At 45.5% G+C, this 17,964-nt stretch overlaps 1 protein-coding gene across 1 annotated transcript; it reads right to left on the bottom strand.

The window, feature by feature from the left end:
- Positions 1-3,043: 3,043 nt before the first annotated feature.
- Positions 3,044-17,590, bottom strand: PPP1R7 (protein phosphatase 1 regulatory subunit 7). The gene is made up of 10 exons (XM_008930188.3): positions 17,505-17,590; positions 17,214-17,336; positions 13,312-13,367; positions 12,297-12,362; positions 11,512-11,642; positions 10,497-10,659; positions 7,294-7,410; positions 5,915-6,019; positions 5,668-5,754; positions 3,044-3,441 (listed from the first exon to the last, which is right to left on the bottom strand). Exons 1-10 carry the CDS (start codon positions 17,545-17,547, stop codon positions 3,265-3,267), a joined length of 1,068 nt encoding a protein of 355 aa, XP_008928436.1. The 5' UTR covers positions 17,548-17,590; the 3' UTR covers positions 3,044-3,264.
- Positions 17,591-17,964: the final 374 nt, after the last annotated feature.

The following is a 17,964-nucleotide window of genomic DNA, read 5'->3' as shown; positions in this document are numbered from 1 at the left end:
TAATGCCAACGAGCTGGGACAGACACCCAGAGCCAGCTGTGACCCTCCCCATCTTCAGAAACAGCTGTCCCCAAATGCCCAGGTGCCAGGCAGGCAGGGAGAGCACAGCACACCTGCTAGCCCAGGAGGAACCGCTCAGCAGCTTCTCTGTGCCAGCACTGTGCCCTGGGCCATGGGCAGCACTCAGCTACTGGTGAGCTGCTCGATTTCCCAGTCCCTGCCTGCAGCTGGATCTGTGACCCTGGCCTGGCTTCTTGTCTCCCTTCTCTCCAAAAGGACTTGAACCACAGAAACAGGGAGCTGGCATTTGTCCTAGGAGGAGTGGCCACAACCCCTTCCAGGGCTTGCCTGTGCCTTGGTGCAAGTGTAAAGCAACAAAGGCTTTAAAAGAGGAGGCAGAGGCCCTACTGCAGCCCACCATGTTCTCAGGCAGAGCCTCTTTGGCCAGGTACCATTCATGCTTCACTTTAACCTCCACAGCCTCAGGAATGTCAGGTACCAGCCATGCAATCACATGTCCAGTGAAGAAAACCACGTGCTGGAAGTGGATGGGAGGTGCAGGTTGGCTGCGGTGGCAGGTCCTCACTCCGTGCCCCAGCATCACGCCCTGGGCCACCTGTCCAGGCTGGGCAGCTGCTGCCTTGAACATGATGATGAAGTCCAAGCATTTGGCCACCGGCTGGCAGTAAGTCAAGGTCAGGCTGCCATCCTGGTCCCTGAACACTCTGTATCTGTGGGAGCAAAGTGCAGAGGTTACTGACCCTTACCTGCTTCCTGGCAGGCATCCCTGCTCCCAGCCTGGCGTGCCAGAGCACAGTAGAACCAGCCCTTGGCCAGTCTCTGCTGGGACCCAGGTCACCCGGCCCCAGGGGCCTTTATTCTTCACAAAAGCACCTCCCTCTATAGTGGTGGCAAGTGATGCCCCCACATTACCCCACACATAGGCACGGTTCAGTGCACACGCTCGGTCCTGGCATGAGCAAGGGCCCCACAACCTCAGGAAAACGGGTGGACAACTTGAACCTGGTTAAAGGTCACTGCTAAACAAAACGTTTGCTGTGGCAGAGGCAAAGAAAGGCAAATCCAAGCCTAAGGAAGGAGGTGAGGAGCCAGGCGAGGTGGGAGTGGGCTCCCACCTGCACTTGGTGTTGCTCTGCAAGGTGAAGTCCTGTGGCACATATGCCAAGGTAAACTTCGTGCAGTCGTGCAGGCTGCTGTTGTGGATGTACCCATGGTACTCACGGGGCAGGAATTCAGAGGCAAAGGCTATGAGGAAGGCCTGGGAGCAATGAAATATTCTGCAGCAGGTGCTGCAGCTGAGGGACACCCCATCCCCACCCTAATTCATGCCCTGTGCTCCTGGGCTGGCTTTCTGCCTCTCCTCACCCTCAGCCTGACAAACCAGACATGAACACCACTGGTCTGGGACGGCAGCTCCCTGCTCATGGTGCAGTGTCCTGCTCTCCCCCCAGATATTGCCAGGCAGGGCTTAGAGGGTGACAACTTCCCACCGCCTGTGGCTGTGCCCTTGGAGCTGCACCTTCTGCACATGTGAACCCACAGCTGGCAGTGGGGCTCACCTCATCATGCTCCATCCCAAACACCAAAACAAGTTCTCCTCCCAGTCCCCTTACTCCACCTGCAGCCCCCTCACCAGCCCCTGCCTGCCCAGCGCACACTGCTGGTGATGGCCAGGTGAGTGATGGCCTCCAGGATGGAGAACCAAATGCCAATGCCCTGTGCCAGCAGTCACAGAGGAACTTGTGGGCATCCAGGCAGATCTCCACCCAGATATTGAGCAGGGCAAAGAGGGATGCCAGGGGACAGGCTGCCACAGAGATGGTGATGAAGTCAAACTGCAGGACTGGAAGAGGAGGAGGAAGAGCAGGGAAGGGACAGGCTGAGATGACAGCAGCAGCTGCAGCATCTCACAGCCCTATCTCATGGGGAATGGGACAGCCCTTCTCCCTCCAGTGCTCACGGGCTACTCAGAGTGAAAGCTCCCATGGCTGGTCCCTTCCTCTGTGGAACTCCTGCAGCTCCTTTCTTTCCCTTCCAGCATCTCAGCTCCCTGGGCACTTTCAGCCAACCCTGTCTAAACTTGAGCCAAATTCCAGCTTCATTTACACCCTTTGCAACTCCTGCAGAGCCAAGGAGTTGCACGTCAGCACCAAACTTTGCTTCGTTTGGGTCCTGTGGCCTCCCAGAGCCTCGGTCAGACCTGTTGGTAAGGCTGGGATGACACGTGCCAAGCACAGAATCAACCTGAGGAAACACACATGTGTCCTGAAAAGCTGGTCACACTGTCCTGCTTAATATTTCTGGTCTCTTGCTGAAGAAGGGATTCTTCCCACTCTTCCAGAGATTCAAATCCATGTCAGATTAGAATGAATCAAACTATCACTGAGAGCAAATTTTCAGGAAATGCTTCTGTTTTTAACTCGTTCCCCTGGGCTGATGACATGACTGTTGGACTAACACAGTGGCAGACGGCAAGGATTCCCCCTGGGAGGTTTTCCATTTGCTGGGGGGATGCAGTTCAGTTGCCCAGATCAAAGAGAGGTTCAGAGGGACAGCAATGCCACATCACCATGTTTAGTGGAAGCAGGACATAATTCATATTTTCTGATGGCAAACACTGTCTGTTAACAAAGTCCTACCAAACCCTTACCTTGCTCACTGTTAATATATTAATATCAGTTTGTCCCCAACCTTCTCATGAGCTTGCAGCTGTGCTTAAAAAAATAAAATTACTACAAAAAGGCTACTTCCTCTACAGCCCCATGTTCTGCCAGCAGATATTTTGCACTGACTCACACCTGGTAACTAACCTGGGTGGGCACCTCCATCAGATCTTTTTTTACTTTTCTACAGATATCTGTTGAGCCTGGATCTGGATATGGTGTTTATGAGGACATTCCTAACATGAAGGCATGTCACAGAGTCAACACAGTTGGCAAGCAGCTCCACGTGGCTTCAGTATGTTGCAAACACTTTCTAGCAAAACCTCCCCCATGAAACAAAAAACACAGGCACATTGAAGGCTCTTGTGTTAAGATTTAATAATAATAATAATAATAATAATAACAACAACATTTCAAAAACAATGAGTGCATTGTACACTAGATCCGGTTTCAGTGCTTTTAATTGACTATTTGCCCCATGAGTGTCAGTGTACTGAAGACCTGGGGAGTGGTGAGTGGATAAAAAACCCTGCTGGGACATTTCTCAGAGGAGGGCAGGGGAGAGGGGGCAGCAGGAGGCTCAGAATCGAACAAAGGTGGCATCGATCTGCCGGACAGTCGGGAGGGCCAGCATGATTTTGCGTCGGTACTGGGGATCCTTCTGCAGAGGGTTCCGCTCCAGGTACACAGTCTCCAAGTTCTTGGCCCCTTTCAGCTCATCCAGGTCACTCCAGCTCTCCACGAGGTTGTCGTTCATCTGCAGAGCACACACAGTGACGCTCACCCACCACATCCCCACGCCAGGCCTGGCACAGGAACCCAGCGCTGCCCAGGATCGCTGTTCCCAGGGCAGCATCACTGCACAGGCTGCACATGCATCAAAGAAGACCCTGTCTACAAGATCCTTCTCCCCCTGGAACCTCTGAGATGAGCTTTCCTGTCTCACACTCCAGGCCTCGCCACTATTCCCTCCTCACCCACACCATCCCGGTGGCTGCTCCGCCCTTCAGACAGCGTATCCAGTCCAAACACTGCTGGGAAAGGCACTGCAAGGCTCTGGGTCAGTCTCTACACAGTCTCCCACCCCATACACTGTACATTTATGGGCTGGAAATATTTACATCAAGATTTATTTCCACTGGGACATCTATCTTTACTTTCATAGCTTCCCAGGAAACATTAAAAAAGGTTCCAAACTGACAAGAAAAGCAACATTTTCCTCTCTCCTCTACATCACTTCCCCACCAAAACTGCTTCTGCACTCCGGAGAAAATGCCAAGCTCTCTAATTTGGGTTCTCTGCCTGTCTCATTGCTGGCACAGCAAAGAGATTCCCACACAAAGGGATGACTGCTTCAGCTGCCCAACAAGGAAGCAAAGCTGCAAGGTAGGCACATGCTGTCCAACCCTGAGACACAAGCACCCTTTGCTTTTGGATACAGAGAAGTCACTACAGCAATGCCACCTTCAAATAAAATATAAAAAAATGTCAGTGGATTGTATCATTCTGCTACAGCTCATCACAATGTCACTTCAGCCAAGTCACTCCACCTCGAGGCATCTCAGTCCCTCCACTGGGGATGTGGTACTTGGGAAACAAGTGTCTAGGACTTTAAATTCTGCTTCCTTAAGGTGTTAAAAGGACATTTTTATGTGGCTTCAACTGTGCAGTCAGTGAAAATACAAATTGGGAGATACACCACTTGTTCACATTGAAGAAAATTTTGCCCTGCTCCTTTTCAAACAAATCTGTTTTTTTAACATAGAAGTGGAACAAATCCAGGAGGGCATTTTCCAGGCTCAGCTAAAAGATCTTGGCCAAGGCATGTTCTGACAAAGGACTCCAAACACACTGGTGTTTTTGCAAAGGAATCCATTGAGGTTCAGATGTGCTCTGTCCTTTCAGTAGAAGTGCAACCAGCAGTGCAATGCTGGCACCTCCTATAAGCAGAGCAACAGCAAAGAGGAAGACTAGAGGAAATTGCACAGGATCAGGACAGGCCCCACACCAGCTACACTGAACTGTCTCACTTTCACTGCCCAAAAGATGTCATGTTAAACAGGCTTCTCAGTTTCTGATACTTAAAGAGTTCCTTATGGAACAGGCATGGACAGGTAACACTACTACCTGTCTCCTAAGCCACACTGCAAGACTAGGAAAATGACCCAAGGGACCTGGACTACAGGCTCTAGCTGGGTTTCATGTGAAGCTGCTTTGCACTCCTTTTCTCTCAGCCTCTACTCAAGAGTTTAAATGACTGAACTCCAAACAACAGACATTATGACATTATGATGCACAACTCTTATTCTCAGCCTTGAATGCAGAAACTCTACAAGAGCTAAAGCACGTGCCAGCTCATGAACATTTGCTGCTTCTTCCCCGTTTTTTCACAGGAGCAGATTTGTACACAGCTCCCAAACATGGCAGGGTGCTAATGCTTCAGGAGAGGGTGTCTCTGAATTTCCTGAGCTGACTTAGGAATCACAAAGGGCTTAGCAATTCCAGGTGTCAGAAAGAAACAGAAGCAAACCTAAGCTGTTATCTACCTCATAGGAATGGAAGCAAACCAGAAGATGGTTTGATTTTCTTCGTATTTATAATGCCCTAAAAATACCAGCTCTGCTGTGAACAGGCACTGTGCTTCCCCATTACCCTGTCATGCTCACTCAGAAAAGGATGAGCTGCAGAAATAGGACACGTGGGACTGTTTCATAACCACCCTGAGCGTGAAGGCAGGGCCTATTTCCTAGGCAGACAGAGGCTTCTTACCACTCAGCAAAGCTCTGCAAAGAATTTTTTAAGCTCTTCTCCTTCCTTATGGAAAACCACCAGACACTTTATCCATGCAGACTGTCAAGATCTTAAAGCTGATCACCAGATCTAGAGGAGTTCACCTCAAGACACACATACCCACACGCTGCCCATCAGAAGGGTTTCACTGCTGTATAGACATTTTAGGGGACAGCCTCTGGCCTGTGCTTACCCAGAACTCCTGCAGCTCTGTTAGGTGGCTGATATTCTCAATCTTCTTGATTCTGTTGGATGCAATGTCCAGCATTGTGAGTTTGTTCTAGACAAAGCAAACATGAAAAATATTAGATCAGATTTCTCTTCATCTTCTCTGTCCCACTTTTTTTAGGCCCGAGTTGAACAAAAACTTCCAGAAAAGCCATTAACAGGAGCAGCTCAGGGCAACAACTGTGCTGCACAGTCAGCAAGAGCCTGCTTACATTGTTCTCCAGTCCCTCGATGACTTCGATGCCGTTGTGGCTGAGGTACAACTCCCGCAAATTCACCAAGCTCTGCAGCCCCTCGATCTTGGTCAGACGGTTATTCTGGAAGTGTAACAGCTGTTCAGTACCACTGCAAACACACTCAGACCCCTGTGAGTCACTGGGGAAAAACCATTCCTCCGAAGTATGGCTGGGAAGGGGAAACAGTCTGCTTGGGCCCACACTGACCTCGTGAGCTCATCTGTTTGATCTCTGCACCACTGATGCATGAGGAAGCACCATGGGAGTCACAGTCTCCAAGTTTAGAAGAATCAGACTCTGACCTTCCCAGCAAAAGCTGCAGCCTGAAAGCTTTCCACTTGGTGTCTTTACAAACAACAGGCCTAGGCATGAACAGCGTTCACTTTGTAGGTCTTTCTAAGGGGATGGTCAGTGGAGAAGTTACACCCCTTTAATCCCACTGCACTCTGCTGTACCTCCCACAGAACAACGGTGCAACACAGGTGCTACCACGGAGTCAGCACGTCTGTCCTGCCAACAGCTGCAAGAGATGTTAGAATGTGCCAGCATTGTCATACTGATGACAAGGGGACTCAGTGAAAGAAACTAGCTGTCTTTTATTCCACCTTTTAGAAAAGGAAGAAGCTTTCCAAAAGCCCATTAAGGATAGATGTCATTTAGCACAGTCTCATTCAGACTTCTTGGCTCTTCAGGAAGAAGGCAGCGACACTGAGCCACTGCCATTAAAAGGACTTCCCTGGGGTAAGGCATTGGATGTTACTGTAACACATTAGAAAATAGTATTTCAGGAACAAAATACAGGATAACAGTCGTTTCCTGTTCTTCCTTCCATAAAAATCAAATATTTATCATTTTATCGGTGTCTGTCAATCTCAAGTAGCACGAAGGGATGAGAAAAGACAACACAGAGAATATCACACCTCCTTCCAGTACAGGAATTCAACTCCCACACTGCAGACCTGCTGCTGGGGGGCTTACTAGAAGGCTGGAGAGGGATTTTTCACAAGGGCATGTAGTAATAGGACAAGGGGGAATGGCCTTAAGCTGAAGGAGGGCAGGTTTAATTACATATTAGGAAGAAATCATACCCTGGGAGGGTGGGGAGGCCCTGGCACAGGTTGCCCAGAGAAGCTGAGGCTGCCCCATCCCTGGAAGTGTCCAAGGCCAGGTTGGATGGGCCTTGGAGCAACTTGGGATAGTGGAAGGTGTCCCTGCCCTTGGCAAGAGGTTGTAACTAGATGGTCTTTAAGGTCACTTCCAACCCAAACCATTTTGTGATTCTGTGATTCAGAAGAGCTGATTATAAATCACAAAATGCTTTGAGGCACAAAGGCTGTTCAGAATACAACCAATACCTGTATGCTGAGCACAGTCAGGTTTGTCAGTGCATCCAAATTCTGCAGCTTGGTGATTTTATTCTTTCCGAGGAACAGACTGTCAAGATTAGCCAAGGTGTCGATGTTTTCAATTGCCTGCAAAATGACCAGAGGAGACTGTGTTACTGCTGTGAGGCAAAACTCCACTTGGTAGATGTGGCTGCCATTTTCTAGCCATGTTATAGCCATGGGGTGTATCCAGGGCAGAAGATTTGTGAAGCGAGAGAAAACATGTCACCAGTGAGTGGAAAGAGAATCTGGGAGGGAGAAAACACAGTTTGCAAATTTAGTCCTGCAAATCAGTGACTGCGTAACACAGAGGCAAGTTGTTCAGCTTCTCTGCCCTAAGCAAGGTTAACTGTCTCACAGGTGTAAGTGTTAATAGATGTAACTCCTTGGCTATACAGTCATGCAGAACACACCCATACCAGTTAAAGTGATGTACATGTTTTAAATACACATGCTACTGGGAGAACATATACACTGTACCAGTTTAACTCCTGAGCTCAGCCTTCAGTGGGAGAAGATAAGGATCTCTGTGAGGCATCAAGGAGAGTCATATTATTTATTTACAGAGGAAGGGAGAAAGCACAAACAGAAGAGTGAAAACGGGGGGGGGGGGAAATGGGAAAAGGGTGGGATTATAAAAGGCTCCTGCAAACAAAAGGAAAGAAAACAAAACACTTCTTTTTTTTTCAGGGGAAAGCCTCTTAATTAAAAAAACCCAAGATACTGTTAAAAGAGGTAAGAATTTTAAAACCAGACTTCGGCTCAGAGAAGAACAACAATATGGACACAGACACACCCAGAGTGTCTGTGCTCAAGCAGGTTGTGACATCTCAGTTTTCCCACATTCTTCCTGCCTGGCAGAGTTTCAGATTGGTTAGTGCTGGTGAGCCAGGCCACTGAGTCCTAGCACCACTTGGATTACTGTGTGTTTGTGCATGGGTGCACATTTACCTGTGCGTGTATAACACAAAGAAGAGGAAGATGGACACAAACACACACACTGTGAACTTACAGATACACTCTGGGAAAGGAAAGAAGCTTTTCAACCTCTATCCCACAACTGCCAAAGGACTGAACATAAGGTGTTAAGCAGCTCAAATTTGGATTCACCCTCCTTCTAGGCTATGGCCTTACCCCTGTTTTGACCTTGCAAGAAAAATGATAGATTTGTTGCTCATTGGCAGCCCCCCTAGCCCTGAGGAGGAAACACTGACAACTCAGCACAGGGAGAAGAACGGGACAGATGGACACGAGGGGACAAAACCCTAAGGAATAAGTAAAGAAGTGCTTGCATTACAGTTGCCTCAGTCCAACTTTAAGAAAAAAAACATTAAATGTGTCAGCTCAAGCCTAAAGTTCTTCTCCCCACCATTCATTCAAAAGGAACAGAGCAGCAAGTGCTCAGTCACGAGGGGCTGCAGGGTAAGTGCACACCAAGAGGTCTGAGCATCCAGCAGAGTAAGACAGTGCTACTGCAGCAGCTCTGGTGCACAGGGAAGGAGCCAAGAACGCCTCCTGAAGAGTCCACAGGCTTGTACCCTGAAAAGTTAAGGATATGGCCACCTGTGAAGCATACAGCCAAGCCACCCTAGCAACAGAAAACTAGGACAAGAGTTCTAGGTGCCCTCGAATAACACGAGATTTCTTCATGCCAAGCCTAGGCACAGGTTAGTCACTCCAGTAAAGCAATTAGAGGCATAGAGCACTGTTGTCTGAAGAAGTCAGAATAGAATTAACAGATAAAACAGAACCCCCCCCCTAAAAATAAAGTATTTTAAGAAGCTCCTGTTACCCATCCAGTGACAATTTCGAGGGGGTTCAGTTGTTCTGTTAGTATGCTCAGGCTCAACACTGAGAATACACACATAAAGTAAATCTAACTTCATTGTTTAAAAGCTATTCCTTGGCTTGATATTACTGGCAATGCACCACCTAAGTAACAATTCAGAAATGTAGCTGGATTTCTTTTTTTTTCCAGAACATAATGATGCTTAGATATGGAATACAGTACAGTTTTACTTAACTCAGCTTTTGAAATGTAAGGATCAGTATGCTTAGCCTGTTCTGTTTCTGAAACAGCAAAGTGCTTTTCTCTGTAACTCCTGTTCCCCCAACCTATGCAACTCTAAGGTTCCTAATCCCTCATCTGATCTGGCAGATTTATTCTCCTAAATAATTTCATTTCCAAAGCAGAAATTTCTTTGGCTGGAAAAAAATTCAGTCCAGTTTAGCTTTAGGAGCAAACCAAAATTCTTCCACTTCAAAAAGGCAGCACACATTTCTGTCTTAAAAAGCTGTTTCTAGTAGCTGAAGTTTCCTTCTTTTCTACAAAGTGTGCTTCCACAAGTCCTGAAATAAAGAGGAAAAACAGATATTTTCCAAATTTGTTCTTTCAGCATAACAAGTAATTTCTCAGAGACTGTAAATGGGGAGTACCAACTTAGACCACATTGACTGAAATGCACCCATCTGTTATGAGTATTTTCTAAAGAGGATGTAATCGAATAGGCTTAAAAAAAACAAGTTTACTTTGCATGTTGCAAGTCTTTTGCGTCATCTGTCTGACCAGTTCTCTTACAAACTGGCCAAATACGGGGAATCATACCTCAGGGACAGGAGAGACTACTCATAACTGCTTCTCTGTAACTGGCACAGGCTTTCAATCATCTAAACTGAAAAAGTCACAAACTGAACAATAAAACCCAAAAGCAGCACCAGGTTTTTGAGGCATTTCAGAGCAAAGCCTAAAGACAATCTTTTTCCTGAGCGAGACTGACTGCCACAGCAGGCTGTCAGCTACACATACAAATCAAACTCAAATTTGCATTCAATAGGTGTCATTGACACAGTCTCTAAAAAGGTAAGAGAAAACAACTGCTAGTTTTGATAGGCTTGGCTCTCTAGCAGGAGGAAACTATCACCTGAAAAAGGAAGCACACGGGGGATAAACATGCTCATTAAAGACAGAAATTCATAAACAGTGATTTAGTAGCCAGGCACTAATGCATAATGAAAGGATCCAGCATGCACAGCAATAAGCACAGTGAATGACCAGAACAATAAAAACCAACAAAATTGCAAGTCAGACTCAATGAAGTGCACTTTCAGAAAATGCTAACCCCAAACCAAAGAGCTCAGAACTCTCCAGCTAACATCTCGTAGAGCAAGCCTACCCGAATTCGATTTGATCCCAACTCTAACATCTGTAGCATCTGCAAGTTGCTCAAATTCTCAATTTTGCTGATTTTGTTGTTGACAAGGAAGAGCTTTTTAAGCTGGGTAAGCCGATCTAGTCCTTCAATTTGTCGCAGGACGTTAAAGGAGATGTCCAGGATCCTGAGGGAAAGCAAACCAAAGGTCTCATCAGTCTATCAGGCGTGGAGGATTCTGAAAGAGGCACTTGTAAGTTGGTGGGGAACCTCACTATCAGCAGAGATCAAGCCTTTGCTAGGCCTTGAATCTAAAGTCATGAGTGTAATTTCTTGTTATCAGAAAATACAACAAATATAACTTTCAAAATACTTCTGTAGTGTGTCAGCAAAAAGAAAAAACCATCTGACACATGCAGAAGACAGCCATTATTTTGCCCAGCCACGGAGCCACTGTGGGAGGAAGCCAATCTGGGAAAGGTATTTTCCTACAAGATCTGCCTCTGATAGGACCATGTCAAGGCCTCCCACAGGCAGGAAGCAGTTGTGACCACGAGAAGTAGGCCAGTCCGTGCCCCAGTGAGAACAGTTTTGTAATCTATCTCCAGGGTGATCCCAGACAAGTGCCAGAAACTGGGAAGGGCCCTTACTCCTTCCCTAACACCCTCCAAAAAAAAAAATAAAATCATAACCTTACCTGAAACCTCTTGTCATTTCTGCAGGAATGAAAACCTGTTACACAGAGCTCTCGCTGCCAAGAGCAAGGGGTGCCTGAGCACTCCCACACTTGCATGGAAGCTGCAACCACCTGTCATTCTCACTGCCTTACACAGCACAGGTTTCATTTCCAGCTGCCTGTCCCTGGAGCTTCAGGACAATGAAACTAGTTTACTGCACGGGTTAAATATCAATAGAGAACAGACATCATCCTTCACAGAGCACCCAAATGAATTCTGAGAAAGGCCTGGAGTAAGCACAGCATGAGTAATGCAGTCACAAACCACCCCCAACCTAATCCTAGTGATTCTGCTGGACTCACTCAAGTTCCACCAGAGTCTCCAAGTTCTCGATCTTCCGGATTTGATTGTCATAGAGATCCAGCTCCCGCAAGGTCTGCAATTGCTCCAGGTTCTCAATGTGCTTAATCAAATTCTGACGGAGACACAGAGTCTAATTGTTGGGGAAAAGTTTAAAAAGAAACAGGAAAGTGGATATGAAGGACAGCATGAAATGTCTTTGGGCAATAAGGTATGAGTAGGGGGGTTCCTGGTTAGGTTTTGCTGGGGATTTGTTTGGAGGTTGTTGGTTTGTTGTTTTTTGGGGTTTTTTTTGGTTGGTTGTTTTTTAAATACAATCCTTTCTTGGTTTACTTCAGCTCTACAGAAGGAAATCTTTTAACTACAATGGTCAGACACTAACAGCAGTGCAGGGAGGCTACGTAATGTCTGTCTTAGGAAATGCTCAAGAGCTTGGAGAAGGCCTTGGGCAACATGTTCTAACTGGGCCTGCCTTGAGCAGGGCTGTACTGGAGACCTCCAGAGGTACTTTCCCATCCATGTTATTCTATGTTCAGCCTGTCATACAAGTCCAGGATGTATCTTTTAGGATGTGCCCTGATGCATTTTCTCTCATCCACTTCCAAAATCAACTTACAAAATCTAAGGATTTTTCTTACTACTTGACAAATGGGCAAACACTATGTCCTTCAGCTAAAGTGAACTCATTAAGATCTCAGCCAAAAAGAGACTGTATCTGTCCTCTTATAGGTTAGATCTACAAAATGCCCAGTTCCAAGAGGCATTCTCTATTCCCTAGGACTGTTACCTTCACTTTCTTGAGCACCTCAAATCCTTCAATCTTCCCAATTCGGAAGTGATTCAAGTCAACATCCTGAAAGAGAAATGGAGGGATTTGGCAGTTATTTCAAAACAAACCTGGTCTTCCAAGACCCAACACGGTCCTTAGAACTAAGGAAAATTACAGTCTTACGAAATGTGTAGCTCATTAAAACTTCCCTTCAAACTGCTTTTTCAGATTGGGTTTGGCACATGGTTTTACCACCACTGGTGAAGCACCATCCTAAGCTTGTCAGCTGCAAAAAGGCAACAGCCCTTTCCTGACTCTGAGCACTGTTCTGCCAAAACTAGAAATCTTCAGAATTTACCGAGACAGACACATTCTGCTGTCTACCATGAATAAAGTTTTGCATAAAGGTCTCTTACCTGCTTTTCTAGGGCTTAACTGGAACACTTTGCCATTTCCAGTTCCAGGCCTCAGATGAGCAGGAATCACTGACAGTTTGAATAACTGGTGGTTCTGTGAACATCAGCTCTGCACTGGCAATCAGCTGGTGCCCTTCACATCTGTGCTGATCAGCACCAGATGCTCCAGTTTTGCATGTCAAAGGGAAACAGAGTACTTCCCCACCCAAGTTCAAAAACTCTCCAGCTAACAGGCTCACCGTGCTGCTGATGCCAAGGCATTAGGCTGGAAAAGTCACTGTGCCTATGCCAAATCACAGGACTCACAGCAGCAAACAGTTCATTAAGATATTCTCACAGAAGCTCGTAGCCCATCAATACCTTCTGCAGCACAGCCCCACTCTCAGTGCCTCTGTGCTTAACTCAAAATACTGAAGTCCTAAGAAAATGTTTCAGCTACTGATCAAGAATAGAACACCTCTACTTCTAGTGTAAAGGCTCTGAATCAATTCTGTGGAGGATCATGGTAGCCATCACCTTCAGAAGAATTAGTTCTTTTAACCAGGTTTCAATACTTGCCTTTTCCTACCTTTGTTTCCTGCCGTATAAAGCCCATAAGGACAAAAATCTGCCTTTACCTCAGCTTCTGGGTCCAGGCTAATAGTCTCCATGTCCACTGGTGTCTCTGCTTCTCCTACACAAGAAGCAAATACATTATGAACCTCTGTACCTGACAGCTAAAGGCAGGAAAACAATGGCAAACACCCAGAGAGACCAAGAGAGCAAATGCTTCTCAGGAGAAGAAACACATGAGATGCACAGTTCAGACATTCTTCATTAAAACCACACTTCAATGTGACAGCTAGGCATGGATAAAAAGCTTTCTTAACAACAGAATTTCATGCCCAGATGCAAAAGACACAAAGATCAGCACCTTTCCCAGCCTGCCTGTGTGGCTGCTGAATACTGCTGGCTCAAGACTGAGCTGGGCAGGATGCCTTTTCTTTACACCTGGGGCCATCGTGCCTCTGAAGATACAGCATCCAAAGAGTCTGTGCTCCTCTGACAGCACAATAAAACACTGCCAAAAAGGAATCTAAACTGTCTAGTGAGAGCACCAGGAATGACCAAGCACCTCAACAATCCCACCCCTCAGCTTTTTGTTACTAGCACTGCCAGTTTATGTCACTGTTGTGCACATTTTTGGATGGATCTCCCTTCCTTTGTTTGCCTGAACTCACTACTATGCCAGACAACATTGTTTATCACACTGAATGCATTTTCTTGGGAAATGCCTTTATAGCTCTGGAAGGCAGCCCAGTATTTGCTGTGCTTCTACAACAGCACAAGAGGGAGGGAAGTCTACTGGAGAATTTCATGCTGAATAATTCATGCAGATTCCCATTTATTGAAGAAGGTGTGCCAGTTGCATCAATTTCCAAAAAAACCCCAAGGCCTGATTCAGCTTTGCAAAAATGACATACAGGATGGAAGCTTTTTTACTTCATGTGCCTAACTACTCCAAAAAAAACAAGCACCTTTAATTACAGTCACATGCCAAAGACTTTGTACTGACTCTTGCACTACTGTATGCAAGCTCATGCCATTAACCCAGTAGTAGTGACTATTTTCACAGCCCAGCATGGTTACAACATTCTTGTAAATGCCTAGTGTTCCTGTATTTAACAAGTATTTCTCCTACTGGTGCTTGGTCTTCTAAGTAGCAGTGTAAGGACAAACAGTGCAAGCATCACAATTTTTAATACTGTCATCAAACTACAAGGGTTTGACAGTCCACAGATCATCACTGACCTTCCTGTGTTTGGGCTGCTGCTCTTGCCTGGGCATTCAAACAGGAGAGAGACTCACTGAACTGACTGACAGAAGTTAAGACTGAAAATCAATCCTCATCTTTTAATTTTATTTTATTTTATTTTATTTTACAGTCTAAATTAGCAGGAAACATAGATTTTATTCTGGGGATCCAAAATGAGCTGGGAATCTTGGGGACATTGAACACAGGACAGAAATGCCACCAGAACTGATGCAGGTATGTCTGCCTGTCAGCAATTTAGCCGTGGGCAACGCCTGCATTTTCTTATTTCCATTCCAGATCAAAGCTATACACCTCAGCAAGGGAATGGGACACCCTACCCTCCTGCTACCAAGGCTGCACCTCTTAAGACTTTGTTTGGCTGGCAGGCTTGAATATTTTCATTTATAAACATTTGATTTAGGCAATGTGTTAAATACTCTGTTCTGGGATCTGTCAAAGGGCAGCTCCTCCTATTTTTTGCCACGTGGCTTTGAGAGACCAGTCGTGGCAGAGCCAGCGTGGGAAAACAGCACTCGAATCCAAGCCTGCAAAACCAAATCACACAGGATACATATCAAACTCACTGAAACAAAAACAATTTGAAACTGAACATGCAGGCACTGCGGTTATGTAATAGAGCCAACCCTCATGAAGTTTGTGTGCTGTGTATAAAGCACTCCATATGGCAGCCTGAGTGAGATGTGTATCTGATATCAGCTGTCAGTATTGGTATGAAAATGTTAAAAGTACAGGAAGAGGAAGAGGAGAGGAAGAGGAGACTTACAGCAAATCTACAGTCATTTACATGTCACTTTATTTATGAACTGACTGGATATAAAACACTCTAAACTGACATAACAGCCAGGACTGCAATTTCCCTTGCAAACTGCTTTATTCCACACTTCCCAACACAGCACGTTTCTCAAGAGGGGAAAAAACCCCATTGCTCTGGCAGTGAAGTTCCCTAAGTGAATTTTTGTGTAACCTGTGCCTGCAAGACACGTGGCTTTGCAGAGCTAGGGAAAAAAAATCCACCCCTCAGGATCCCCAAATTCCACAGTAGGAGCAGTCATTACCGAGTTACATAAGTTCACAGTACCACAGGCGTTTAGAGCAACAAAAAGCCCAACTACACTTTTTAACTGCACACGCACGAAGAATATTATAAATAGCTCAGTTATAAGCTTTCTAACCAGAGGCTCTATTCCTCAGAGAATTAGTCAAATGATGAATCTGAAATTTCAGCTGCTCGAGCTCTTTCTACTTATGATCTTCTGTGAAAAAAAATGTGGAAAACTCTTTAATTTTCCTCGCAGCTGAGAAACTCAAAGCTGGCTGTGAACGCTACCTCAAATGTTCAAAAATTATTCCTTTGTTTGGTTTCTGCCCTAGCAGAAGTTTTCTTAATGTTAACAGTTTGGAAAAAGTAACAATACAGTCATTATATTAAATAGTACACAAATGAAATTCAGCAACTAAATCTGGAGGTGTTTTTCTTGCTCTCACTGGAATAAAAGTACGTCACTTCTGCGTTTGCTTTAGCAGAATTTCCAGGGGAACAATGTGCACAGTATGACCCTAAACACACAGCTAAGTCACACCAAGCTGAGTAAACACTCATAGTTCCAGGCATGCAAGCTCTGTCTTATCTGCATTTTTGTATCAATCATACAGTGCTTGGGATGTACAGTTTGCAAAGTGCCCTCTTTCACAGGCGTCACCACAGCATTTTCTAATTAATATACAGGGTTTTTAAACTATCAGCAATGAATCAGACCTATGTAGAGTGCATTTAGTTACGATATGAGATTTAAATAACAGTTTACTAGTTCGAAAAATACTCTGGCAAATCCCAGTGGGCAAGGTTAAGAGGAGAAGGGATCTGCAGTAGATGTATAGTCAAAAAGAATTAAAATTTGTTGCATTATTTCCCTTCTAGTACCACACCAACAATAATTACATGGACATCTCTATCAAAAGGATGCTGTTACACTTCAGACTGTCAGCTAGCACCAAAAGCCCCGATCATATCACCACACAGGGGCTGCAGAAATGGATCTGCTCTGACAAATTCCATGCAAGCCACTGAAAACCCACCCACCAAACATGCACAGGCTTAAGAAAAGTCTGTCAAGATTTCTACCCTGTCTTCTAATACAAACAGTAGGAACAGTAGCAAAAGTTTGAATCTGAGAGGATTCAAAGATATAATTTTGGTATGTCTTAGAATTTTTAAATTAAATTTAAATTAAAAAAAATAATAATACTGACAGTTCCCTTCAATCCACCTAAAAATAGCCTTCATTGCCTTCCAAAGGAATCTGGCAACTCTTTAGGTAAAAGACTACATAAACTAAAGTAGATTTATGAAAAGATGCTTGGGGTTATTTCCAGTGAACATTTCCAGCACCTTTCCACATTCATTTTCTGCATTTCCACCCCAAAAAAAGTATGAATAAAATTGTTTTGCGTTTTGATATTAAACATTTAATATCGGACGGATAAACAAATTTGAAAATTAAAAAAAAAATTAAAAAATCGAGGGTGCTTCCATAAGAAGCAGGCAGCTTTACTCCAGCTACGATAACAGTACCATTTATTCAAATTTAAAGACTCCTCTGGGGCACATTGGCGCCGATAACCAGCACTGCCACAGCCAGGGGGAGCGCGGGGGGCTGGTGCAGGCTCTGCTGCACCCAGGGGCCGCTGGGGCTGACACGGTACCTGCAGAGTTCTCGCCGTTCTGCTCATCCCTCAGGCTCTGCTGGCTCAGGTCCGTCACCAGGCGAACCGCCTGCTTCCTCCCCTCCTCGTCCCCAGATTCCTCCGACTCGATCCGCTTGTCAACTGCACGAGACACAGAGCGGCGGGATTAGGCTACTTCCAGCAGCGGGGCACGGGGGAGGAGCAGCAAGCAGAAATAATAACCAGGGGGTCACAGATACCACTATGCAGTTAGTAGAAATCCTAAGTTAACTAAATGAAAGGTTTAGTCTTAAATAAAAGGCCTCTTACCCCTTGTTTCTACTTTGATTTTGGATGCACTTTTTCCTCCCATCACATCTTCCTAAAACCAACAATCTGGGAAGAAGACTGGAGGAAAAAGGAAATTTCTTAGATCAATGAAGTGCAATTCCAAAGACTACGGAGATGGAATTAGAACTATTACATTTTAAAAGCTTTTAGAAAAAAAATCAGTATCATGTACAATAGTACCAATGACACGAAAAAGTGAAGGCATCAATAAAAAAAAATCCCTGCAGGTAAAGGCAACAGTCTCCCCACAACAACCTGACAGATCCCTTCATATTTACAGAGTCACAGCTCCGGTGGCCACACTGGGCCTGGGACTTGAAGCTCCTCGCTCCTCCTCGGCCCTCCCTCAATATTTGCTCTCCTTTCACCGGGGGACTAAGGAAAACCAGCGACAGTCAAAAGGTTTCTTTCTTATTATCTTTATTTTTTACGCCACGGT

This window comes from Manacus vitellinus, unplaced genomic scaffold (genome assembly GCF_001715985.3).
Source record: "Manacus vitellinus isolate BGI_N305 unplaced genomic scaffold, ASM171598v3 scaffold_60_pilon, whole genome shotgun sequence".
NCBI classification, from domain to species: domain Eukaryota; kingdom Metazoa; phylum Chordata; class Aves; order Passeriformes; family Pipridae; genus Manacus; species Manacus vitellinus.
The sequence above is the reverse complement of the archived record's forward strand: the minus strand, read 5'-3'. Positions and strand labels throughout refer to the sequence as shown.

Bases quoted from the DNA above. Each gene is read 5' to 3' on its own strand.
- PPP1R7 (XM_008930188.3), bottom strand. From the start codon at position 17,547: ATGGGAGGAAAAAGTGCATCCAAAATCAAAGTAGAAACAAGGG. The intron at 12,363-13,311 runs GTAAAGGCAGAT...TTTCTCTTTCAG, and splicing joins GCCTGGACCCAGAAGCTGAG to GATGTTGACTTGAATCACTT. The intron at 3,442-5,667 runs GTAAGCACAGGC...TGTGCTCTGCAG, and splicing joins CAGAGCTGCAGGAGTTCTGG to ATGAACGACAACCTCGTGGA.